Here is a 26,158-nt window from a genome sequence, read left to right as displayed (position 1 = left end):
TACTGTGTGCAGTAGTTTTGGTCACGGTGCCTCACAAGGACATTGTAGAGCTGAAAGAAGTACAGAGGTGGGCAATCAGAGGATAAGAGCGTAAGAGCATAAGAGAAGTCATGTTGGATTAGGCCAATGGCCCATCCAGTCCAACACTCTGTGTCACACAGTGGCCCAAACCCACGTGCTGTCAAGAGGTCCACCAGTGGGGCTAGGAGCCCTGCCACTGTGTCTCCCCCAGTCACAAGAATACAGAGCATCACTGCCCCAGACAGTGACCCAAGGTCATTCCAGCAGGTGTTAATGGAGGAGTGGGGAATCAAACCCGGTTCTCCCAGGTAAGAGAGCTCTGGCTGACCCAAGGCCATTCCAGCAGCTGCAAGTGGAGGAGTGGGGAATCAAACCCAGTTCTCCCAGATAAGAGAGCTCTGGCTGACCCAAGGCCATTCCAGCAGCTGCAAGTGGAGGAGTGGGGAATCAAACCCGGTTCTCTCAGATAAGAGAGCTATGGCTGACCCAAGGCCATTCCAGCAGCTGCAAGTGGAGGAGTGGGGAATCAAACCCGGTTCTCTCAGATAAGAGAGCTATGGCTGACCCAAGGCCATTCCAGCAGCTGCAAGTGGAGGAGTGGGGAATCAAACCCAGTTCTCTCAGATAAGAGAGCTATGGCTGACCCAAGGCCATTCCAGCAGCTGCAAGTGGAGGAGTGGGGAATCAAACCCGGTTCTCCCAGATAAGAGAGCTCTGGCTGACCCAAGGCCATTCCAGCAGCTGCAAGTGGAGGAGTGCGGAATCAAACCCGGTTCTCTCAGATAAGAGAGCTATGGCTGACCCAAGGCCATTCCAGCAGCTGCAAGTGGAGGAGTGGGGAATCAAACCCAGTTCTCCCAGATAAGAGAGCTATGGCTGACCCAAGGCCATTCCAGCAGGTGCAAGTGGAGGAGTGGGGAATCAAACCCGGTTCTCCCAGATAAGAGAGCTATGGCTGACCCAAGGCCATTCCAGCAGCTGCAAGTGGAGGAGTGGGGAATCAAACCCTGTTCTCCCAGAGAGCTATGGCTGACCCAAGGCCATTCCAGCAGGTGCAAGTGGAGGAGTGGGGAATCAAACCCGGTTCTCTCAGATAAGAGAGCTATGGCTGACCCAAGGCCATTCCAGCAGCTGCAAGTGGAGGAGTGGGGAATCAAACCCTGTTCTCCCAGATAAGAGAGCTCTGGCTGACCCAAGGCCATTTCAGCAGCTGCAAGTGGAGGAGTGGGGAATCAAACCCGGTTCTCTCAGATAAGAGAGCTATGGCTGACCCAAGGCCATTCCAGCAGCTGCAAGTGGAGGAGTGGGGAATCAAACCTGGTTCTCTCAGATAAGACAGCTATGGCTGACCCAAGGCCATTCCAGCAGCTGCAAGTGGAGGAGTGGGGAATCAAACCCGGCTCTCCCAGATAAGAGAGCTCTGGCTGACCCAAGGCCATTCCAGCAGCTGCAAGTGGAGGAGTGGGGAATCAAACCCGGTTCTCCCAGATAAGAGAGCTATGGCTGACCCAAGGCCATTCCAGCAGCTGCAAGTGGAGGAGTGGGGAATCAAACCCGGTTCTCCCAGATAAGAGAGCTCTGGCTGACCCAAGGGCATTCCAGCAGCTGCAAGTGGAGGAGTGGGGAATCAAACCCTGTTCTCCCAGGTAAGAGAGCTATGGCTGACCCAAGGCCATTTCAGCAGCTGCAAGTGGAGGAGTGGGGAATCAAACCCAGTTCTCCCAGATAAGAGAGCTATGGTTGACCCAAGGCCACTCCAGCAGGTGCAAGTGGAGGAGTGGAGAATCAAACCCGGTTCCCCCAGATAAGAGAGCTATGGCTGACCCAAGGTCATTCCTGCAGCTGCAAGTGGAGGAGTGGGGAATCCAACCCGGTTCTCTCAGATACGAGTCCACACTCTTAACTACTGCACCAAACTGGAGCCCCGTGATAGACAAATTACCAGACGCAGTACAGGAGAAGCAGAGAGGAGAATCTCCCTCTTACCTGAATCTGAGTAGTGGTAGATTTCCTTGTAAGGCGTGATGTGGACCGCGGAATCCTCAGGGATTGGAGGCAGCTGCCCTTGAATCTCCGTCTTAATGCTGAGGTAGTTTTCTGCATCCAGCCCTTCTCCCGTCTGCTGGACAAAAACTTTTTCCTCTCCCGGGAAGAACGTGGCTTCAAAATTGTGAGTGAACTGAGCACCTGTTTGGAAGAAGACAAGGGAAATGGCAAGCTAGAGACAGCCTTCGACGAGATCCGCTGGGAAAGTGGGTGGATGTGAATAAGAGACAGTTCAACGAGGAGTAAGCGCTTTCCCAGGCTCCTTCCTGCCCCCAGTCAGCTGGCCAGAGGGGGGAAGCCCCGCCCCCCAGAGGACCATGTTCTACCTCTGGAGGCTTCAGTCTCTGATTGGAAAGACTTCCTCTTTGGATGGGGTGTCTGTGTTACTTGGAAGAAGTTGGCAGCGACTCGTGAGTAAACAGAGGCCAATCCCTCGCTTCAGAGCCACCAGAAATGGGGGAGGGAAATGTCTGCTGGGTGCTTCATTATTCCCTATGTGGAGATCGATTCTCATAGGGTATAATGGGGAATTGATCTGGAGGTCTCAGGGGCTCTGGGGAGCGCTGTTTTTTGAGGTAGAGGCACCAAATTTTCAGTATAGCATCTAGAGCCTCTCCCAAAAATACCCCCCAAGTTACAAAACGATTGGACCAGGGAGTCCAATTCTACGAGCCCCAAAAGAAGGTGCCCCGATCCTATGGAAGGAAGGCATTTTAAAAGGTGTGCTGTCCCTTTAAATGTGATAGCCAGAACTCCCTTGGAATTCAATTATGCTTGTTACACCCTTGCTCGGCTCCGCCCCCAATGTCTCCTGGCTCCACCCCCAAAGTCTCCTGGCTCCACCCCCAAAGTCCCCAGATATTCCTTGAATTTGACTTGGCAACCCTATGTCCCAGTCTTCTGTTCTGGCCTGTTCCAAAACTTCAGGACAAGTCACAACATGGATCATGTAACAACCCCATAACTTTAGGGTGTGTAGAATTTTTCGGGCTCAAGTGCCGTGTTCTACTGGAGAAAGTTTTTCTTCCAGACGTTTCGTTCTCAGCTGCGGAGAACATCCTCAGTGGCGTTGCACCCGGAGCAGGCGCTCTGACCTTCTTGGCTGCTGTGCATTGAGTGAGGCCAGGGCTGTAATTTGTAACTCTGTAGTCTTCTGCAATGTGTACAGACTACAAATTGCAGAAGGCCACCGAACAACCAGCACATTCCAGAGAACAATCAGCACAATCAACAACCATCTTCCTTATCTTCACACCCCGTCCAACCCTCCCAGCAATCAACACAGAACAATGGTCACATTCCACAGCCAGTTTCCTTATCACCACCCTTCCAGGAAGCCCCACCAAACGATGGGCACATCCACAAACCAACTGCCCTCTCACCACACCCCCTCCAGCCTAGAAATAGCAGCTCTCCAGCAGCCCTGGCCTCACTCAATGCACCACAGCCAAGAAGGTCAGAGCGCCTGCTCCGGCTGCAACGCCACTGAGGATGTTCTCCGCAGCTGAGAACGAAACGTCTGGAAGAAAAACTTTCTCCAGTAGAACACGGCACTTGAGCCTGAAAGATTCTACAAACCCTGATGATGATGCCAGCCGTGAAAACCTGAAATCTTTGATAACCCCATAACTTCTGTTTTGCATCTCTCCACTCCTGCCCCAACAAGAGTGACATGTATCTGGAGAGCCAATACTACAGCTACTACATTGGCTACCGACTCTGCTCACGAGCCCAATTCAAAGTGTTGTTTCTGTCCTCGGCTGCCAAGTGGAATAACTCCTTAGCCTCCTCTAAATGACAGCCTTTCGAACGTTGAAAGGGAGTGATCGTATCCCCCCTCAATCTGAATAGCCTCTGCACAGCCTCGTCTGTTCCCGCCTGGCCTGCGTTCTACTCACCGGCGATACTGAAGCCGTTTTCATACCCAGGTTTCTCCAGCGCAAAAAGCCAGCCAAAGAGGCCCCCGATCGGGGCTAGTGGCATCAGTGCCCGGGCCGCCGGCTGCGGGATGTGGCTGATGGCGGTGTAGGCTCGCCCATCGTTGCCCACGATGTAGGCGTGCAGGTCGACGTCGCTGAACCGCACGGGCGTCTGTCCCACCAGGAGGTTCCCGCTCACTTTGCCGTTGAGGCGATGAGCGGCGCCTGAGACAGTGGGAGAAAATCCTGCTCACACAACGTGGCACTCCGAGGAGAGTTGGCACACTGCACGCGATTAGGATAGCCTGAAATCTCACTTTCCACAAAATACATAAAAACGTAAGAAACGCCCTACTGGATCAGATCAAAAAGGCCGTCTAGTCCAGCATTCCACCTCACACAGTGGCCAACCAGTTCCTCTGGAGCGCCAACAACAGGGCAGAGAGGCCGAGGCCTTCATAAAAATGTCAGAAGAGCCCTGCTGGAATAGACAAGCAGTCCATTCTAGTCCAGCCTCCTGTCTGACACAGTGGCCAACCAGTTCCTCTGGAGGGCCAACAACAGGGCAGAGAGGCCGAGGCCTTCGTAAGAACCGCCCTGAGCCACCTGGTGGGAAGGGCGGGATATAAATTACAAATAAATAAATAAATAAAAATAAACATCAGAAGAGCCCTGCTGGATCAAACTACTGGTCTATCTAGTCCAGCCTCCTGTCTCACACTGTGGCCAAACAGTTCCTCCGGACAGCCATAAGAACATAAGAGAAGCCATGTTGGATCAGGCCAATGGCCCATCCAATCCAACACTCTGTCACACAGTGGGCAATACACACACACACACACACACACACACATATACACACACACATACTGTGGCTAATAGCCACTGATGGACCTCTGGTCCATATTTTTATCCAATCCCCTCTTGAAGCTGGCTATGCTTGTAGCCGCTACCACCTCCTGTGGCAGTGAATTCCACACATTAATCACCCTTTGGGTGAAGAAGTACTTCATTTTAAACATTTTAACCTGACTGCTCAGCTAACAACAGGGCAGAGAGGCCAAAGGCTTCATAAGAACATGACAATAGTCCTGCTGGATCAGATTACTGGTCCATCTAGTTCAGCATCTTGTCTCTCACAGTGGCCAGCCAGTTCCTCGGGAAGCCTAACAACAGGACATAAAGGCCGAGGCCTTCCCCTGATGCTGCCTTCTGGCTCTGGGATTCAGAGGCCTCTAAATATGGAGGTTCCCTCAGTCACCAGGACTAGTAGCCATTGATAGACTTATCCTCCATGTGAGAGACTATCTGCACCCCCTTTTGCCATACGGGATTGCCGAATCACAAGACAATGACCCACGGCAGGCTAAACCCAGCTATTTCCCCGCTGGCTGCACGGCACTCGAAACAAAAGCTCAACGTACCTTCCGGTAAGCAGTGTCTGCCGTTCCCGTAGAACTTGGCCTGGCAGTGACAGCAGAAGCCAGTGCTGTAGTCGGTGCAGAAGGCATGCTGGGAGCACTGGCTGTGGTGGCGCTCGCAGGTCTCCACGTTGGCCGCGCTGTACGTGAACACTAAAGGCAAAGCACGAGTTGTTACACCGGAGGCCGCCTAAACAGCGTCAGCTCTCCACAAAGAACGTGCAATCATCATTCTGCCGTCAGAGTTTAGGTGCTCCCAAATGTGTCTCCTAATCATCCATTTGTGCAGAGCTAGGTTTACACCTTCTAGAAACCAGAGCCTGGATTATGGCTTTTAAGTTGTGGGAGGGACGGTGGCTCAGTGGTAGAGCATCTGCTTGGGAAGCAGGAGGTCCCAGGTTCAATCCCCGGCATCTCCAACTAAAAAGGATCCAGGCAAGTAGGTGTGAAAGACCTCAGCTGGAGACCCTGGAGAGCCATGAATGGGGCTGTGGCTCAGTGGTAGAGCATCTGCTTGGGAAGCAGGAGGTCCCAGGTTCAATCCCCGGCATCTCCAACTAAAAAGGATCCAGGCAAGTAGGTGTGAAAGACCTCAGCCTGAGACCCTGGAGAGCCATGAATGGGGCTGTGGCTCAGTGGTAGAGCATCTGCTTGGGAAGCAGAAGGTCCCAGGTTCAATCCCTGGCATCTTCGACTAAAAAGGGTCCAGGCAAGTAGGCGTGAAAAACCTCAGCTTGAGACCCTGGAGAGCAGGGGAGGGACGGTGGCTCAGTGGTGGAGCATCTGCTTGGTAAGCAGGAGGTCCCAGGTTCAATCCCCGGCATCTCCAACTAAAAAGGGTCCAGGCAAGTAGGCATGAAAAACCTCCACTCGAGACCCTGGAGAGCCGCTGCCTATCAAGTGAGGGACGGTGGCTCAGTGGTGGAGAATCTGCTTGGTAAGCAGAAGGTCCCAGGTTCAATCCCCGGCATCTCCAACTAAAAAGGATCCAGGCAAGTAGGCGTGAAAAACCTCAGCTTGAGACCCTGGAGAGCCATGAATGGGGCTGTGGCTCAGTGGCAGAACATCTGCTTGGGAAGCAGGAGGTCCCAGGTTCAATCCCCAGCATCTCCAACTGAAAAGGATCCAAGCAAGTAGGCGTGAAAAACCTCAGCTTGAGACCCTGGAGAGCCGCTGCCAGTCTGAGTAGACATACATACATATATATATATATATATATATATATATATATATATATATACACACAAGTTCTGGTTAAAAATTCATTTCAGAACGGACTCAGAAAGTTTATTACACTACCTGATGAAAGACAAGCACAGCATTACTTGGCTCTCTACATTTACTCACAAACTACAAAAACTAGGTATTGAGGTGGACGCTCTTTTCTTATGTGACGAATTATATATCTTAAGAACAATCCAACTAAGGCTTATGGATCACGAATACCAAAAAGTGTTCCCCTCACATTCCCCATTATTTTTTTTACTTTAGACTCCCCATTCCATCGTCAGACTTTTGCTTTGGCGCGTTTCAATGCCTTCCCATCAACAGTTCTCTATGGTAGGTTTGGATGGATACCTCTCCAAAACAGATTATGTCCATGTGAATTAGGAGTCCCTGATTCTATATCCCATATTATTTTAGGATGTCCACTCCTGGCCTCAAAAGGCAGACAGTTTTTAGCTGAATATCTCCAACACAATGTATTTACTAAAAGGAAAATTCTATCCTACCTTTTAGAAGATGTTAATCCCCACATTACTACATGTGTTGCAAACTTCTTAGTAGAAGCCTATACAATTAAATCGGGGCATACTACTGTATTTTAATTGCTGGGTGTCTACTCTTGATTAGTATTATTCGCTGCTATTTTAATTGATTGTTATGTATTGGTCTTACTATATTTCAGGCTTTTGTACCTACTTTTGATTGTGAATCATTATTGAAGAAGATGATATTGGATTTATATCCCACCCTCCACTCCGAAGAGTCTCAGAGCGGCTCACAATCTCCTTTCCCTTCCTCCCCCACAACAGACACCCTGTGAGGTGGGTGGGGCTGGAGAGGGCTCTCACAGCAGCTGCCCTTTCAAGGACAGAGTCTCAGAGCAGCCTACAAACTCCTTTCCCTTCCTCCCCCACAACAGACACCCTGTAAGGTGGGTGGGGCTGGAGAGGGCTCTCCCAGCAGCTGCCCTTTCAAGGGCAACCTCTGCCAGAGCTATGGCTGACCCAAGGCCATGCTAGCAGGTGCAAGGGGAGGAGTGGGGAATCAAACCCGGTTCTCCCAGATAAGAGTCCGCACACTTAACCACTACAACAAACTGGCTCTCCAAACTGGCTTTATTGCCAATAAAGGTCTGAACTGAACTCTCCACAACAGCTGAAGAGCAATCATCACCAATGCTCCTCCCTCTAAGCCAGGGGTGGCCAAACTGTGACTCGGGAGCCAAATGTGGCTCTTTCACACACATTATGTGGCTCTCCGATTCCCCATTGCCCCATCGGCTGGCTTGGAGGAGACATTTCTCTCTTTAAATCACTTCTCCAAGCCAAGCCAGCTGACGGCTTGGAGAATGCATGTCAAGTCGCTTTCTTTCCACCTCTCCCTCCCCACATCTGTTTGCTTTCCTCTCTTCCTCTCTCCCTGTCTCGCAGCTCTCAAACATCTGACGTGCATGTCTTGTGGCTCTTAAACGAATGACGTTTATTCTTTGTGGCTCTTACGTTAAGCGAGTTTGGCCACCCCTGCTCTAAGCCGTGGGGTCTCGTGAACAAAAATTCTACTTCGTGAGCTACTGGCATTTAAAGTTGCGAGCGACTGCATAAATTAGCCTGCTCTGGGGCCATTTTTCCTGAGCTGAGACACAAATGTGTGAGCCAGAAGCAAAGAAACCCCCCTGCGAGCTAGCTCACATGAACTCAGCTTAGAGAGAACATTGGTCAGCACTGGAGTGGGACTGGTCTGGTAAGTCCTTGAGGGGAATAGTAAAAAAGAAAGCTGAAGGGAAAACACAAGAGAGTGACACCCCGAGAGCAGGAGTGTCAAACTTGCAGCCCAGGGGCCAAATCAGGCTCCTGGAGGGCTCCTATCAGCCCCCCCCCCCCGAGCAACTGACATCTGCTTCCTCCTCCCTCCCTCTCTTGCTTCCTTCTGCATCACAGCTCGCTTTGCCAGGCTTGCTCAATCGCACAGGAGCTATGGAGCAAAGCCTCTGTCTTCTCCACCGGCTGAGGCTCCTCCCTTGGGAAGGAAGGTGGAGGGAGAGAGAGCTTCCTTGGCCAGGCTCTCTGAATCGCACAGCAGAGCTACTGAGCCAAGCCTCACTTCCTTCTATTGGCTGAGGCTCCTCCCCATCCTGGTCCCCTGGGGAAGGAAGAAAAGAACTAGATCTTCCCTTTGCCCATTTCCCTGGGTCCCATCAAAGAGATACAGAGAAAACACCTTTAAGACCAAGGAGTGCTAATGTTTTAAACATGTTTAAAGCTGGGGGGTTTTAAAAATCTTTCACTATGTCTGTGTCCTTTATAAAGTTTATATCTCCGCTACCTGGCATTACATTTTATGACTCACATGGCCCGGCCCGACAAGGTCTCATTTATGTCAGATCCGGCTCTCGTGAGTTTGACACCCCTGCAGCCTACAGGATTCTTGGAAGCTATTTAAAACCACAGTAAAGGGAGTCCCCTGTGCAAGCACCAGTCGTTCCCGACTCTGGGGTGACGTTGCTTTCACAACGTTTTCACGGCAGACTTTTGACGGGGTGGCTTGCCATGGCCTTCCCCGTAAAACCACAGTAACGGAGCCCAAATAGAACGTATTCCACAGGTTAGGAAAAGGCCCTGCCAAGTCTAAAAGGAGGCTTGCATGGTTAACAACACAAGTCAAGGAAGTTATAAAAAGCCAAGAGGCTTCTTTTAGAAAGCGGGAGGTCTGCTCCCTTAGGGTTGCCAAGTCTAACTCAGATAATATCTGGGGACTTTGGGGGTGGGGCCGGGAGACTTTCCCGAAAAACACGGCAGTGCAGTTCCCCTGAATACAGTCTTCATTTCCTCAGCCAAGCAGCTGCAAATCATCTCTCTCTCTCACACACACACACAGAAGCAAAAATAAAACAGTTTGCAATCCCACACTCGTGTGGTCTCTCTGAGGCAATTTGCTCACGAGTTGCTGAACTCCCAATAACACAGGGAAACCAAAGGTTCAAGTTTACCCTTTACTACGCAAAGGACCTCTGAAAAGCTTCTACAACAAACGGAGGGTCTGGGCTGCTTTCACAGCTCCTCCTGTGTCTTTGTCTTTAAGGCCGAATGGGGGCGGGGTGAGCAGGCAGAACAACTTGGCTGCTGGGAGCAGCCAGGTTGTTCTGCCTGCTCACCCCGCCCCCATTCGACCTTAAAGACACAGACACCCCATCCAAAAAGGAAGCCTTTGCAAGCTTTCTCCTGGTGTTCTGAAGGAGAAAGTCACATGGCAGCTGTGGGGGCGGAGCTTCCCCGCTGGCCAGCTGACTGGAGGCGAGAAGGAGCCTGGGAAAGCGGGAGAACCCCCATTGGGACCGGGGGATTAGCAAGCCTAGCTTCCTATGAATTGAACAGGAGGGACCACAGACTCCAGCAAAACGAAATGTAAAAACAACAAAAACAGTAGCACAGCTAAAGGTGTGTGCCTGTATGGTATATCTATAATGAGCACAGTAAAACCCCGAGCCCACTTGCGGGATAGGGTGGGATACAAATTGAAAAATTAAATTAAATTTATCTGTGGAAGTATCAAAAGCACTGTTTATAGAACTGTTCTTAATCCTCACGTTCACCAAATCCCCAAAGTTCTCTTATATAAAATGATATATAGTACAGTCGACCCAAAGAGAACCCGTAAGAACATGATACATGCAGTTCAAATTCTTCTGAGTAAATAAATCAGTTGCAAAAGCCATTAACTTTTCCTGTTGTGAATCTTTCCTGGATAAGGTGGAAAGAGAATAAATTTTCTGGATGAAAAATAACCCCAGATGAAAACAATCCTTTAAGAATAAATCTTGTTTCAGGCGGGTTGCTGGCTCTGCTCCTGTTTCGAATGACTCTTCACCAGAAACATTTCAGTCTTTCATACCCAAATACAGTTCATCGTGAAATATTATTTCTCAGAAACTACGAAGGGCAGTCCCTGGTGAGACCTTGGATGGGGGAACCACTAAGGAAGCTCAGGGCTGCTACGCAAAAGCAGGCAATGGCCAACCACCACTCTTGAGACCCAGTTTGGTGTAGTGGTTAAGGGTGCAGACTCTTATCCGGGAGAACCGGGTTTGATTCCCCACTCCTCCACTTGCAGCTGCTGGAATGGCCTTGGGTCAGCCATAGCTCTCATAGGAGTTGCCCCTGAAAGGGCAGATTCTGGGAGAGCTCTCAGCCCCACCCACCTCACAAGGTGTCTATTGTGTGTGTGGGGGGGGGAGATAAAGGAGTGTGTGAACCGCTCTGAAACTCTGCCCTTGAAACGGCAGCTTCTGGGAGAGCTCTTTCGGCCCTACCGCATAGGGTGTCTATTGTGAGGAGGGGGAGATAGTGAGCTGCTCTGGGATTCTGTCCTTGAAAGGGCAGCTTCTGGGAGAGCTCTCTCAGCCCCACCCACCTCACAAGGTGTCTATCACTTCCTGCCCGGTCCTTTTAACTGGAGATGCCAGGGATTGAACCTGAGGCCTTCTGCATGCCAAGCAGAGGCTCTGCCACTGAGCTACAGCCCCACTTCATGGCTCTCCAGGGTCTCAGGCTGAGGTCCTTCCCATCACCTCCTGCCTGGTCCTTTTAACTGAAGATGCCGGGGATTGAACCTGGGGCCTTCTGCATGCCAAGCAGATGCTCTGCCACTGAACTATAGCCCCACTTCATGACTCTCTAGGGTCTCAGGTGGAGGTCTTTCCCATCCCCTCCTGCCTGGTCCTTTTAACTGAAGATGCCGGGGATTGAACCTGGGGCCTTCTGCATGCCAAGCAGATGCTCTGCCACTGAACTATAGCCCCACTTCATGACTCTCTAGGGTCTCAGGTGGAGGTCTTTCCCATCCCCTCCTGCCTGGTCCTTTTAACTGAAGATGCCGGGGATTGAACCTGGGGCCTTCTGCATGCCGAAAAGATGCTCTGCCACTGAGCTATAGCCCCACTTCATGACTCTCCAGGGTCCCAGGCTGAGGTCTTTCCCATCCCCTCCTGCCTGGTTCTTCTAACTGTCGGCGGCGTTCGACATGGTCGACCACCGGCTGCTGACCCGCCGCCTCGCCGACGCAGGAATTCGGGGGCTAGCCTTACAATGGCTCTCCTCCTTCCTTGAAAATCGGGGACAAAGGGTGGCAATTGGGGGGAAGCTGTCTCAGAGACACCCGCTTCATTGTGGGGTGCCTCAGGGGGCAGTTCTCTCCCCGACATTGTTTAACATCTTTATGCGCCCCCTTGCCCAGCTTGCCCGGAGGTATGGGCTTGGTTGTCATCAGTACGCTGATGATACCCAGCTCTATCTATTGATGGAAGGCCGGACTGGTGATGTCCCTACAAATTTGGACCGGGCGTTACAGGCCGTGGCTGACTGGCTCAGGCTGAGCGGGCTGAAGTTGAATCCAACGAAGACTGAGGTCCTTTGCGTGGGTCGGGACGGACCGGGGGGGGAGATTACTCTGCCAGCTTTTGACGGTGCGCCACTGACACCAGTGCGCAGGGTCAAGAGCCTGGGGGTGCTACTGGAATCCTCGCTATCAATGGAGGCCCAGATAGCTACCACCGCAAGATCCGCCTTCTTCTATCTCAAGAGGGCGAGGCAGTTGGCTCCCTTCCTGGAACGCGACGACCTAGCAACTGTGATCCACGCAACGGTCACCTCAAGACTAGACTACTGCAATGCCCTCTACATGGGGCTGCCCTTGTGCCGAACGCGAAGACTTCAGGTAGTGCAGAACGCAGCGGCCAGGCTGTTGATGGGACTACCTAGGTGGGAACATGTGCGGCCGGTGCTGCGGGATCTGCATTGGCTACCGGTCGTCTACCGCGTTCGGTATAAGGTGCTGGTTATTACCTTTAAAGCCCTATATGGCCGAGGACCTGCCTACCTCAGGGACCGCCTCTCCCCATATATCCCCAGGAGAGCGTTAAGATCTAGCTCCCAAAACCTCCTACAAATCCCTGGGCCAAGAGAGGCTAGAATGAAGATAACTCGGGAGCAAGCCTTCTCATTAGTGGCCCCGCGCTGGTGGAATCAACTCCCAGAGGGGGTGCGAGCCCTGCGGGACCTGAACCAGTTCCGCAGGGCTTGCAAAACCTCTCTTTTCCAACTCGCATTTGAATTAGGACCAGACTAACTTGATAAAATCATTCTAACTCTAGCCATCTTATGTTGTAACTGAACCTGATAATATGTAATTGTGACATCAGAAATTATAGCACCTATTTTTATGTATTTTAATCTATATATGTAATTGTATTGTATTCATAATGTTTATCTGCTTTTAATTGAATCATGACGTAGTCATGTCTGTGAGCCGCCCTGAGCCCGCCTTTTGGTGGGGGAGGGCGGGATATAAAAATAAAATTTCCATCCCCTCCTGCCTGGTTCTTCTAACTGGAGATGCCAGGGATTGAACCTGGGACCTCCTGCATGCCATGCAGAGGCTCTGCCACTGAGCTACAGCCCCACCTCATGACTCTCCAGGGTCTCAGGTCAAGGTCTTTCCCATCACCTCCTGCCTGGTCCTTTTAACTGGAGATGCCGGTGGTTGAACCTGAGGCCTTCTGCATGCCAAGCAGATGCTCTGCCACTGAGCTACAGCCCCACTTCATGGTTCTCAGGGTCTCAGGCTGAGGTCTTTCCCATCCCCTCCTGCCTGGTCCTTTTTAACTGGAGATGCCAGGGACTGAACCTGGGACCTTCTGCATGCCAAGAAGAGGCTCCACCACGGAGGCACGGTCCCTCTCCAATCAAACTCCCGTCCAAACGGCTCTCCTCAATGCGGCCGCTTCCGCACGCAAGCCGTCAACCAACCGGCAGCATCTCCCAGCTGCAAGATATCCCACTTTCGGGCTCAGGAAAAGGCCGTGACCCGCAAGCCTCTTTTCCTCCTCAGCCTAAGGGCTCCTTAATCCTTTCCGCAGCAACGGCTGAGAATCGACACATCCGACAGCCGCAAGCAAGACTGGCCCAGGTCCCACTGGCGGTGAGTCACCGCCGCCAGCTGTCCAGATCTCCCCAGAGGTTGGCAGGACACCCGGCGCTAACCAATAGCTCTCCCTCGCTCTCTGAGGCAAGACCCTGCCTAATAAGAGCCTCTCTTTTACACGCACACGCACGTAAACACATCCACAAACTTCCACAAACCCAATTGAGGCCTACAGGGATTGCAGCTGTCTCTGTCTACAGTTCCTTTAAAGATTTCAAGAGAGGCACACCAGCGGGAAAACAGCCTAACCCAAGTTTAACAACCTAGGCTTCTCCGGAGGGCATCGAAAGGAGCACAAAACACCTTTTCCCTCCTCTCCAGCAACACGCTGTCCTGAAGGGGTTGGACGCAGACTAGCAAATGGCGGCGGCAGAAGGCAGAGCCAGCCACAAAATGGCTGCCGCAGTTTACCTTCAGTCGTGCAGCGAAGGTCCTTGTGCTGCGGAGGCGAATTCAAATGTTGCGTGCTTACTGAGCCGGCTTCGGCGGGGAGGGCAGGATATAAATCCAGTAAAATAAATAAATAAATTGCCACAGGTGCACCAGTCTGTGCCACTAAAATGGGCTGGCAGTGCTAAGGAGGCTCAGTGGCAGAGCATCTGCTTGGTAAGCAGAAGGGCCCAGGTTCAATCCCCGGCATCTCCAACCAGTGTTCCCCTCCACGCGGAGTTAGCGCGAGCGGGCTCACAGATTTTAAGCCTTCAGCTCGCACATTTTTGTCTTCGCTCAGGAACGATGACCCCAGAGCATAACAACGTATGCAGCAGCTCACAACTTTAATACCAGTCGCTCACAAAGTCGAATTTTTCCTCACAAGACGCTGCGCCTTAGAGGGAACACGGTCTCCAACTAAAAAGGGTCCAGGCAAGTAGGCGTGAAAAACTTCAGCTTGAGACCCTGGAGAGCCGCTGCCAGTCTGAGAGGACAATACTGACTTTGATGGACCGAGGGTCCGATTCAGTAGAAGGCAGCTTCGTTAGGGGAGGGACAGTGGCTCAGTGGTAGAGCATCTGCTTGGTAAGCAGAAGGTCCCAGGTTCAATCCCCGGCATCTCCAACTATAAAAGGGCCCAGGCAAATAGGCGTGAAAAACCTCAGCTGGAGACCCTGGAGAGCCGCTGCCAGTCTGAGTAGACAAGACTGACTTTGATGGACCCCTGAGGGTCTGATTCAGTAGAAATAAACAGCTTCGTATGTTCAAATTAGGCATCTGCAGGGCCGGCCCCTGCCACTAAGCAAACTAGGTGACTGCCTAGGGTGCCAGTTTTCTTAGGTTCCTGATTGGGCACCCCGCCGTGATGTTATCAGTGCAGGGGGGGCATCAAAAGTTAGCCATGCCTACGGTGCCAGACAGTCTAGGGTTGGCCCTGGGCTTTTGCCTAGGGAACCGGGCCAGGGGGACGCTGAATCGGGCACTCCCCGCCTCCCGGTGCCCTGCGCAAATGCCCTGGCTGCACAGCGGCAGGCTGGATTTGCTTTGCCTCCCTTCCTAGATGACTGGAGGCACCTCTAGCTGAGATCCCGGAGAGCAGCTGCCAGTCTGAGTAGACAATACTGCCTTCGATGGACCAAAAAGTCTGATTCAGTATAACGCAGCTTCATAGCTGTTTGGGGAGGGTTCATGGCTCAGTGGCAGAGCATCAGCTTGGCTTGCAGAAGGTCCCAGGTTCAATCCCCGGCAGCCCCAGATAAAAGGAACAGGCAGTGGGGGATGTGAAAGATCTCAGGCTGAGACCCTGGAGAGCTGCTGCCAGTCTGAGCAGACAATAGCTACCTTGAGGGACTCAACAGAAGACAGGTGCATTCATGTGAGCCACGGGTCGTTTTGTAGAAAAACAGGTGGTGGAGTTCATTAGCATAACTCATAAGGATATGCCTCCCCAACCAGCCAAAAGTACCCTGATGTAAAAAAGGAGAGCCCTGGGTGAGCGAGGCCTGCTTGGGCTGGCTAGAGATCCAGCATATGCCACCCCCCCATCAGCCAAAAGCAACCCGATGCAAGAAAGGAGAGCCCTGGGCGAGTGAGGCCTGCTTGGGCTGGCTAGAGATGCAGCATATGCCACCCCCACCCACCAGCCAAAAGCAACCAGGTGCAAGAAAGAAGAGCCCCGGGCGAGCGAGGCCTGTTTGGGCTGGCTAGAGATCCAGCATATGCCGCCCTCCCCACCAGCCAAAAGCAACCCGGTGCAAGAAAGGAGAGCTCTGGATTAGTGAGGCCTGCTTGGGCTGGCTAGAGATCCAGCATATGCCGCCCTCCCCACCAGCCAAAAGCAACCTGGTGCAAGAAAGGAGAGCCCTGGGCGAGTGAGGCCTGCTTGGGCTGGCTAGAGAACCAGCATATGCCACCCCCCCACCAGCCAAAAGCGACCCGGTGCAAGAAAGGAGAGCTCCGGGTGAGCAAGGCCTGCTTGGGCTGGCTAGAAATCCGCCCAGTCCAAGCAGGTCTTGCTCGCCTGGGGCTCTCCTGGACTGCCCCCCCCCAGTCAAAAGGCCAGCAGGCCACCTGCCACCCAAAATCACATAAATGGAGAAAGGGTGACATGGGCTTCTCCAGGGGTTAATGAGGGTTGCTGGGGGCATGGCAAAGCCTATCCCAGGGACCGTTATGCAGCTGCACCTCCTACTCAATGGACAAGGCAGGTGGGGAGGAGGAGGGGGAGCCCTCAGAAAGGTTCAGGAGCTGTGCTCCTGTGAGCTCCTGCTGAATCTGAGGCCTAATGTGAACTGTGCTTCCAGTTTTGATTCAGAGGCAAAACACATTTAAGTCTCAGGAAACAAAGAATTTAACACCCTAAGGGTTTCAAACTGTTCAGAAAATGAGGTCTAACGTACTAGGAACAGATACGCAGCCAGATGCCACAGCCCTGCAGTTTTGTCTTGGAAACTCATTTCGTTGGTGTTTTTTTTTTTTTTTGCTTCTCCCACATGCAAAACCGCACCATGTTTTTATTTTCAGGTCATTTTCCGTTCCCTCGTGCCAAACCTTTCCTACTAATTTGTAGCAGCAGCGGCAAGCCCGCATTGGCGTAAAACAGATGTAGCGGTAAAACAGCAATATAAATAATATAAAATCCTAGATAATAGAGTACGTAGGGAGCTAATATACATAAAATAAGTAAAATATATATGAGTCAAGTTTAGCCAGATTAAAAAATTAAAACAAATAAAATGTGGTCATTCCAGAACCGTTCCCTGTCGTATTTCCATGGCCTGTTGAAGAAATCTAGCAACCGTTAAAGTTACCTCAGAGCAAGTGTCATTTAAAAGTTTGTGGACTTTGCCTGAATCAGAACAGCCCAACATATCTGCTAAAATATCTTTCAGGTATATACAACGACTATCATCATAAAGGGGACAGTTCAATAACACATGGGAAATAGTTTCAATACACTTGAGATTACAAAGACAGTGTCTATTAGAGTACTCAATCCTGTTAAATCTACCAAACAAGATAGCAGATGGTAATGCATTACATCTCGTTAACGAGAACGCACGCCGTTGCTGCGGAGCTTGCAGAGAGGAGAAATATGACGCTAATTTCCCTACTGAGAGAGGAAGTTCGAAATTCAACAGGGAGCAAGACTTGTTGGCCAGGCTATATAACGTTTGCATTTCAATATCTAGAATTCTGAGCTTTAGTTTCAAAAATGCATCTTTTAGGGATAGCATAAGAAGTGAATCTAAATAAATGCCCATAGATTTAATTTTCCTCTCAATAAATACTAGCCAATTTGACATATTAGATTCTGAGAGCAGTTGTTATAAAAGGCTCTCCGAATCAGAGTGGAAATGCAGCCGTAACCAATATTTAAGTGACATTAGCCATGCTTGTGTTTCCACAAGATTCGTCCCTGTTTCTAAACATAAAACTGCATATGGTACGCACTTTGGGAATCCCAGGATTTTCCATAGGAATTTTGATTGGACACCTTCAATGTTGTTATCCGGGGCTGTGATCCACACTGGGACCCCATATAAAAGCTGCGGTATCACTTTAGCCTTAAAGATTTTTAGCGCGGCTGGGATAAACTGATTGCCTCTGCTGTAAAAGAAGCGCTGGATAGCTGCAACGTTCACATTGACTGACTTAATTATACAGTTACGGTGATTAGTCCAAAGTGTGTTATGTTGGGAATGAATTCCTAGGTATTTATAGTATTTTACTTGTTCTATCTCTTTGCCGCCTATCGACCATTCAGTTGGTTTCCAAGATTTGGAAAATACAACAATTTTAGATTTGTCATAGTACAATAGGAGCTTATTGTTGTTAAGGAAGGTAATACAGCGAACAAGCAAACGTTTTAATCCAGTTCTGGAACACGATAGTGAGACTGTATCGTCCACATATAACAGTAAGGGAACATGTCTGGCACCAAGTTTTGGACTATGATGGTCAGTATCTGACAAAAAGGGAGCAAGATCATTAAGAAAGAGGTTAAACAAAAAGGGGGCCAACACACAACCTTGTTTAACGCCCTTTCTTAACGGGATTTTTGACGTAAGATCGCCTAATAAAGAGCATTTGACTTGACAAAAGTTGAAAGTATATCATTTTTTAATGAGCATAAGGAGTCTTTTATCAATACTTGTTTGTTCCAGTTTGGCCCAAAGCAGGTCTCTGTCAATTGAATCAAATGCTCCCTTTAAGTCTAAAAAGGCTACATACAATTTCATCTTTTTCCCAATAGCGTATTTGGAAATTAGATGGGACAAATTATTACAATGATCGAGAGTAGTTTTGCCTTTACAAAAACCCAGTTGTTCCGGACCAAGGATTTTTTCTCGTGTCATCCATTGTTCAAGTTTCCTCAGCAGATACTTAGAATATAATTTACCAATGGTAGATAGAAGACTAATCGGCCTGTAATTATTTGGAATCGCAGGATCTCCTTTTTTATAAATTGGAACCACTATTGAATTAAGACAGGCTTTGGGAATTATGCATGTTCTGTCAATACTGGTAAAGAGAGATGCGAGCGGAGTAGCCCACCAATCTGGATCTAACTTTAGGATTTCAGAGGGAATAACATCTGGTCCTGCAGCTTTACCTGATTTCAATTGCAAAATTAGATCTTTAACTTCATCAGAGGTCACAGAGGGACACTCTGGAAGATCTACCTGAGAAAGTTTGGAAGGTCTAGAAGTGTATAGTTTACTTTGGGAGAACATAGAGAAGAAATATTGGTACCAGACATTGGGGGAAATAGCAGACATAGAAGGGGCATCAGCTCTATGGGCACTTGATACAATAGACCAGAATTTTTTAGAGTTCTTTAAGATTATGGCCTGGTATAGCTCCTCCCATTGAAGTTTAGCATAATCATTCTTTTTTTATTGGGGTTTGTAGAATCTTTCGGGCTCAAGTGCTGTGTTCTACTGGAGAAAGTTTTTCTTCCAGAAGAAAAACTTTCTCCAGTAGAACACGGCATTTGAGCCCGAAAGATTCTACAAACCCTAATGATGATGCCAGCCGTGAAAACCTGAAATCTTTGATAATCATTCTTTTTGTTTATAATAACCTGGGAGAGCTGATTTTTAAGATCAACGTACTCTGATGGTAAAGACAAAGCCCCAGAGTCGCGGTAACATCTGTAGGTGTTGCGCAACAGAGTTTTAACGGCTCTACATTCTCCATCAAACAAGGGCTGCAGAGATTTTATGTTTCTTTCCTTTTTTACACTTTTAGGTTTAACATTTAGTGAACTAAGAATGTTAGATACTAGGGAATCATAGGCTGTTGTTAGAAAGGTTCAGGAGCTGTGCTTCTGTGAGCTCCTGCTGAATTTGAGGCCTAATGTGAACTGTGCTTCCAGTTTTGATTCAGAGGCAAAACACATTTAAGTCTCAGGAAACAAAGAATTTAACACCCAGAGGGTTTCAAACTGTTCAGAAAATGAGGTCTAACGTACTAGGAACAGATACGTGACCAGATTCCACAGCCCTGCAGTTTTGTCTTGGAAACTCACTTCGTTAGGTTTTTTTTGCTTCTCCCACATGCAAAACCACACCATGTTTTTATTTTCAGGTCATTTTCCATTCCCTCGTGCCAAACCGTTCCTACTAGAGAGATGTAACTTTTCATATTGGTTTTTCTCATGCATGGTGTAAAAACATATCTAAACGCCAACATGAAGCAAAGAAGTTTTGGAGCGCAAGTTCACGACAAAGCCAAATCAGAAAACGCTCACAACGGAGGTGAAGAAAAAGCTACAAACTGGGGAATGCCTTCTCTATCAACAATAACTGAAGGGCAGCACCGGTTATGAGAAAATTTTGTGCTAAGTAAAACATAAAGTAATATCAGCAGAAAAATATGAAACTAAGCCAGTTTGGTGTAGTGGTTAAGTGTGCAGACTCTTATCCGGGAGAACCGGGTTTGATCCCCCACTCCTCCACTTGCAGCTGCTGGAATGGCCTTGGGTTAGCCATAGCTATCACAGGAGTTGTCCTTGAAAGGGCAGCTTCTGTCAGAGCTCTCTCAGCCCCACTCACCTCACAGGGTGTCTGTTGTGGGGAGAGAAGATATAGGAGATTGTAAGCCGCTGAGTCTCTGATTCAGAGAGAAGGGCAGGGTATAAATCTGCAGTCGTCGTCTTCTAAATTTGTGACAGTCTGGTTTCCAATAGTGGGATATTTAGCAGAACAACAAGTGGTACCATGGAATCTGATTTATGCATGAATGCTGTAGTATTATTATTATTATTATTATTATTATTATTATTATTATTATTATTATTATTATTATTATTATTATTATTATTATTATTTCTTCCTTTTTTTCTAAGAAACCAAAAATTTTAACTTTATTTGAATGAAAAGGATATTGTAACTAAGTCATAAAAATATGAAACTAAATCTGAAAAATATGAAACTAAATCTGGTTTCCAATTGTGGAATATTTAGCAGAACACCAAGTGGTACCACGGAATCTGATTTATGCATAAATGCTGTATTATTATTTATTATATTATTTCTTCCTTTTTTTCCAAGAAACTAAAATTTTTATCTTTATATGAATGAAAAGGATATTGTAACTAAGTCAGAAAAATATGAAACTAAATCTGGTTTCCAATTGTGGAATATTTAGCAGAACAAGTGGTACCACGGAATCTGATTTATGCACAAATGCTGTATTATTATTATTATTATTGTTATTATTATTATTATTATTTACTTCCTTTTTTCCAAGAAACCAAAATTTTTAACTTTATTTGAATGAAAAGGATATTTTAACTAAGTCAGAAAAATATCAAACTAAATCTGGTTTCCAATTGTGGAATATTTAGAAGAACAAGAAGTGGTACCACAGAATCTGATTTATGCATGAATGCACAAATGCCGTACTTTTAATATTAATATCATCATTTATTATTGTTATTATTATTTATTTCTTCCTTTTCCAAGAAACTGACATTTTTAACTTTATTTGAATGAAAAGGATATTGTGACTAAGTCACACACTGTGCCTTACTGTAAATAAGTTTGATATGTTAAATAAATTTTTTTTTAAGTGAAGAAAAAGGAAACAGGAAACGGGTTGCATCGTTACATCCTGAAGGAAAACCTCTCCAGAGCCTACCATCAGGGTTAAAACCGATGTCTTCATCCACCCCTACGACACGTCTCCGGTGGCTAAAAGGTGGAGCGCTGTCCGGGAAGCTTCCGAGGATCACCTCCCCATCCGGGTAGACAGGAAGGTCTTCTGTTTCTGAAGGGATGCCACCGTCTTCTTCCGGTGGGGACGGTGTATCCTGTAGGTCGGGATGGTAGAGCAGCAGGGCAGTCATGGCCTCAATGGGACTCTCAGACACCAACGGTAACGACGGGGTCCTATCATTTCCTTCTGATACAGAAGATTCCGGGGATGGTAATTCAGGGTAAAAATCCAGCTCAGGATACGGAGGCAGCTGGCTGGGTGGCGGGTCCGGCAACGAAGGCTCCAGTTCCGAATCCAGCCTGGCCCCAGAATGCCTCGGCTCGTGATAATTGAGTCGGTCGTCAGGGCTTAACGGATCGCTGGACCTTGTTTCCGGCGCTGGCTCGGTGGGCTCGATGGGCAAGTACTCAAAGTCGTTTTCGTTTCCATCGTAGAAAGGCTCAGCATAATCGATGGCGTCAGGATACTCCCCCTCCAGGATGCTTTGGTCGACAACGGTGCTCTCCGGGGTTCTTGATAGATGCCCTTCGAAAGACAGCGATGGTCTCTGGCCCATGGCTGCTGGAACCACGTTCTTAAGCTGGGAGCTGCTGCCGATATGGAAGACCCACACGCCAGGGATTCCGGAGTTGCTTGTCCTAAAGTCAAAAGGGAGAAATGTTAAAACAGAATGGTGACTGTGTGTGTAAAGTGCTGTCAAGTCAATTTGACCTTGCTTTCCTTCCAAGATCTGACAAAACAGGAGGAGAAGGATGCTGAATTTATATCCTACCCTCCACTCAAAATCTGAGTCTCAGAGCAGCTCACAATCTCATTTACCTTCCTCCCTCACAACAGACACCCTGTGAGGTGGGTGGGGCTGGAGAGGGCTCTCACAGCAGCTGCCCTTAAAAGGACAGTCTCAGAGCGGCCTACAATCTCCTTTTCCTTCCTCCCCCACAACAGACACCCTGTGAGGTGGCTGGGGCTGAGAGAGCCCTCCCAGCAGCTGCCCTTCCAAGGACAAAGTCTCAGAGTGGCCTACAATCTCCTTTCCCTTCCTCCCCCACAACAGACACCCTGTGAGGTGGGTGGGGCTGAGAGAGCTCTCACAGCAGCTGCCCTTTCAAGGACAACCCCTGCGAGAGCTATGGCTGACCCGAGGCCATTCCAGCAACTGCAAGTGGAGGAGCGGGGAATCAAACCCGGTTCTCCCACATAAGAATCCGCACACTTGATCACTACACCAAACTGGCTCTCAGTTTGGGCTAGCCTAGACCATCCAGAAAACCCCAGACGGTTTTCAAGGCAAGAGGTGAACAGAGGTGGTTTCCCATTGCTTTCCTCTGCATAGCAACCCTGAACTTCCTTGGTGGTCTCCCATCCAGGGGCCATCAGGAGGTCCACTAGTGAGGGCAGAATTTCAGAAGCCCTCCCACTGTTGCCCCCCTCAAGCACCAAGAAGTCAGAGCAATGCTGCCCCAGACATCAGAACATAAGAGAAGCCATGTTGGATCAGGCCAATGGTCTACCCAGTCCAACACTGTCACAAAGTGGCCAAAACCTGGATGACATCAAGAGGTCCACCAGCAGGGCCAGAACTCCAGAAGCCCTCCCGAATGTGGTCCGCCAAGCATCAAGGATACAGAGCACCCCTGCCCCAGACAGAGTGTTCCATCTATACCTTGTAGCTAACAGTGTGAGAACTTCTAGTGTCCTGGTCCCACTGATGGACCTCCTGATAGCACCTGGGTTTTTTGGCCACTGTGTGACACAGAGTGTTGGACTGGATGGGTAAGTGGCCTGATGCAACATGGCTTCTCTTATGTTCTTCTGTGACACAGAGTGTTGGACTGGATGGGCCATTGGCCTGATCCAACATGGCTTCTCTTATGTTCTTCTGTGACCCAGAGCGTTGGACTGGATGGGCCATTGGCCTGATCCAACATGGCTTCTCTTATGTTCTTCTGTGACACAGAGTGTTGGACTGGATGGGCCATTGGCCTGATCCAACATGGCTACTCTTATGTTCTTCTGTGACCCAGAGCGTTGGACTGGATGGGCCATTGGCCTGATCCAACATGGCTTCTCTTATGTTCTTCTGTGTGACACAGAGTGTTGGACTGGATGGGCCATTGGCCTGATCCAACATGGCTTCTCTTATGTTCTTCTGTGACACAGAGTGTTGGACTGGATGGGCCATTGTCCTAATCCAACATGGCTTCTCTTATGTTCTTAACAGCCATTCACAGGGCTGGATTAACAATCAGGCCAAGTAGGCACTGGCCTATGGGCTCCCATGCCTTTAGCTTTCCCCCACATCCCGATTTCCCCCCTGCTTGCAGCTCTCCCAGCCTGCACACGCAGCCAGCGACTGAGTTGCTCTTTGCCCAACCTGCCTGCTGCATCTGCTGCTGGTGTCGTGACCAGGTTTGCCTCTCTCTGCCCCTCCCCCACAGCTTTGTCAAAGGGGCTTTTGAGAAGGGGCCTGCAGGCTGCAGCGGGGGCCACAGACAGTAGAGTAGGCGCTCTGACTCTGAGATAATTTGCAAGGGGGCCCCCTGAGATTTCGACTGCCTGGGGGCCTCCACAGGGTTTTATCCGGCACTGGCCGTTCATGGACCTCTGCTCCAGACGTTTATCGAATCTCCTACTGAAGCTGTCTCTGCTCGTAGCCACCAGCACTTCCTGCGGCAAAGAATTCTGCGTCTTAATTGCTGTCTGTTAATTGCTCTGCGGTAAAGTTCACTTTATACCTGGGCAGTATAATAAAAAGTAGAGACATCACCCTGCCAACAAAAGTCCGTCTAGTCAAAGCGACGGTATTCCCAGTAGTCATGTATGGCTGTGAGAGCTGGACCATAAGGAAGGCCGAGCGCAGAAGAATAGATGCTTTTGAGCTGTGGTGCTGGAGAAGACTCTTGAGAGTCCCTTGGACTGCAAGAAGATCAAATCAATCCGACCTAAGGGAAATCAACCCAGACTGTTCCCTGGAAGGTCAGATGCTGAAGCTCAAATCCTTTGGCCCTCAAATGAGAAGGAAGCCCTCACTGGAGAAGACCCTGATGCTGGGAAAGACAGAAGGCGAAGAATAGATGCTTTCGAGCTGTGGTGCTGGAGAAGACTCTTGAGAGTCCCTTGGACTGCAAGAAGATCCAATCAGTCAGTCTTAAGGGAAATCAACCCAGACTGTTCCCTGGGAGGTCAGATACTGAAGCTGAAGCTCCAATACTTGGGCCACCAAATGAGAAGGGAGCACTCCCTGGAGAAGACGCTTGAGAGTCTCTTGGACTGCAAGAAGATCCAGTCAGTCAGTCCTAAGGGAAATCAACCCAGACTGTTCCCTGGAAGGTCAGATACTGAAGCTGAAGCTCCAATACTTGGGCCACCAAATAAGAATGGAGCACTCCCTGGAGAAGACGCTTGAGAGTCCCTTGGACTGCAGGAAGACCAAAGCAATCGGTCCTAAGGGAAATCAACCAAGACTGGAAGGTCAGATGCTGAAGCTGAAATACTTTGGCCACCAAATGAGAAGGGAGCACTCCCTGGAGAAGACCCTGATGCTAGGAAAGACAGAAGGCAAAAGAAGAAGGGGATGGCAAAAGAGGAGATGGCTGGACAGCATTACAGATGTAACAAACACGAATTTGAGCAGACTTCAGAGGATAGTGGAAGACAGGAGGGCCTGGCGTGACTTTGTCCATGGGGTCACAAAGAGTCGGACTCGACTGTGCGACTGAACAACAAGAAAGTTCAATGGCTGACTCTGGGCCAGCCACAGAAAGCATCGCCCGAATCTTTAGACAGCAGTCATCAGGCTTCTCTTTCATTTTCTCACAGTCCCCTCTCGCCTTTTAGCCAGGGACAAGCTGGAGAAACATCTGGCATTCGCTAACGGTTGGGAAACGGATGCAGCAGCTGTCCTTTTACAAGCTCTGCTCTGCCGGTCGGTCGGATTTCAGTGAGATTTCCAAATCCCCTGCCCGGTTCAACATCCTCTCATGCCAACCAAAGCATTTCGGTACAGACCCGCTGCCAGAAACCTCGACTTCAGCACTGAAAAGAAGGAATATTTCCAGGGGCTGCAGTCACCTATTGCAAGGGTGGCCAACGGTAGCTCTCCAGATGTTTTTTGCCTACAACTCCAGCCCCAGCCAGCATGGCCAATGGCTGGGGCTAATGGGAGTTGAAGGCAAAAAACATCTGGAGACCAACCGCTGGCCACCCCTGACCTATTGGGTTAATGGAATTGCCAACCTCCAGGTGAGGCAAAGAGAAGAAGAAGAAGGTGGTATTGGATTTATATCCCGCTCTCCACTCCGAAGAGCGGCTTACAATCTCTTTTACCTTCCTCCCCCACAACAGACACCCTGTGAGGTGGGTGGGGCTGGAGAGGGCTCTCACAGCAGCTGCCCTTCCAAGGACAGTCTCAGAGCGGCCTACAATCTCCTTTCCCTTCCTCCCCCACAACAGACGCCCTGTGAGGTGGGTGGGGCTGGAGAGGGCTCTCACAGCAGCTGCCCTTTCAAGGACAACCTCTGCCAGAGCTATGGCTGATCCAAGGCCATGCCAGCAGGTGCAAGTGGAGGAGTGGGGAATCAAACCCGGTTCTCCCAGATAAGAGTCCGCACACTTAACCACTACACCAAACTAGCTCTCATTCAGATATGAAAAGCACAACCCCAAGGTTACAGCGACCAAAGTTACTACAAACTATAATAATCTCACAATTACAATCTTTAGGTACAGACAATAATTTCACAATTCCACAAAAGCATACAATGTTCAACCTAAACATTAAACTTCAATAATATTCAGCATAAATGTATTATGTTCACGAAGTGCAAATGAAGAGTCCCAATGCACAGGAAGTCATAGAATCATAGAGTCGGAAAGATATGCAGTTGTAAGGGT

At 49.3% G+C, this 26,158-nt stretch overlaps 1 protein-coding gene across 1 annotated transcript in view; it reads right to left on the bottom strand.

Annotated features, from left to right (window-relative positions):
- The window catches only part of NID2 (nidogen 2), a 106,357-nt gene that overhangs the window by 47,069 nt on the left and 33,130 nt on the right, over positions 1-26,158 (bottom strand). Inside the window, exons 4-7 of the mRNA XM_060261475.1 lie at positions 21,188-21,903; positions 5,411-5,560; positions 3,966-4,211; positions 2,008-2,208 (exon numbers count right to left, since the gene is read on the bottom strand). Coding sequence (XP_060117458.1) covers positions 2,008-2,208; positions 3,966-4,211; positions 5,411-5,560; positions 21,188-21,903 — 1,313 coding nt within the window. The remainder of the gene's footprint in view (positions 1-2,007; positions 2,209-3,965; positions 4,212-5,410; positions 5,561-21,187; positions 21,904-26,158) is intronic.

The sequence above is a fragment of the Heteronotia binoei genome, chromosome 21 (genome assembly GCF_032191835.1).
Source record: "Heteronotia binoei isolate CCM8104 ecotype False Entrance Well chromosome 21, APGP_CSIRO_Hbin_v1, whole genome shotgun sequence".
Classification (NCBI taxonomy): Eukaryota; Metazoa; Chordata; class Lepidosauria; order Squamata; family Gekkonidae; genus Heteronotia; species Heteronotia binoei.
The sequence above is the reverse complement of the archived record's forward strand: the minus strand, read 5'-3'. Positions and strand labels throughout refer to the sequence as shown.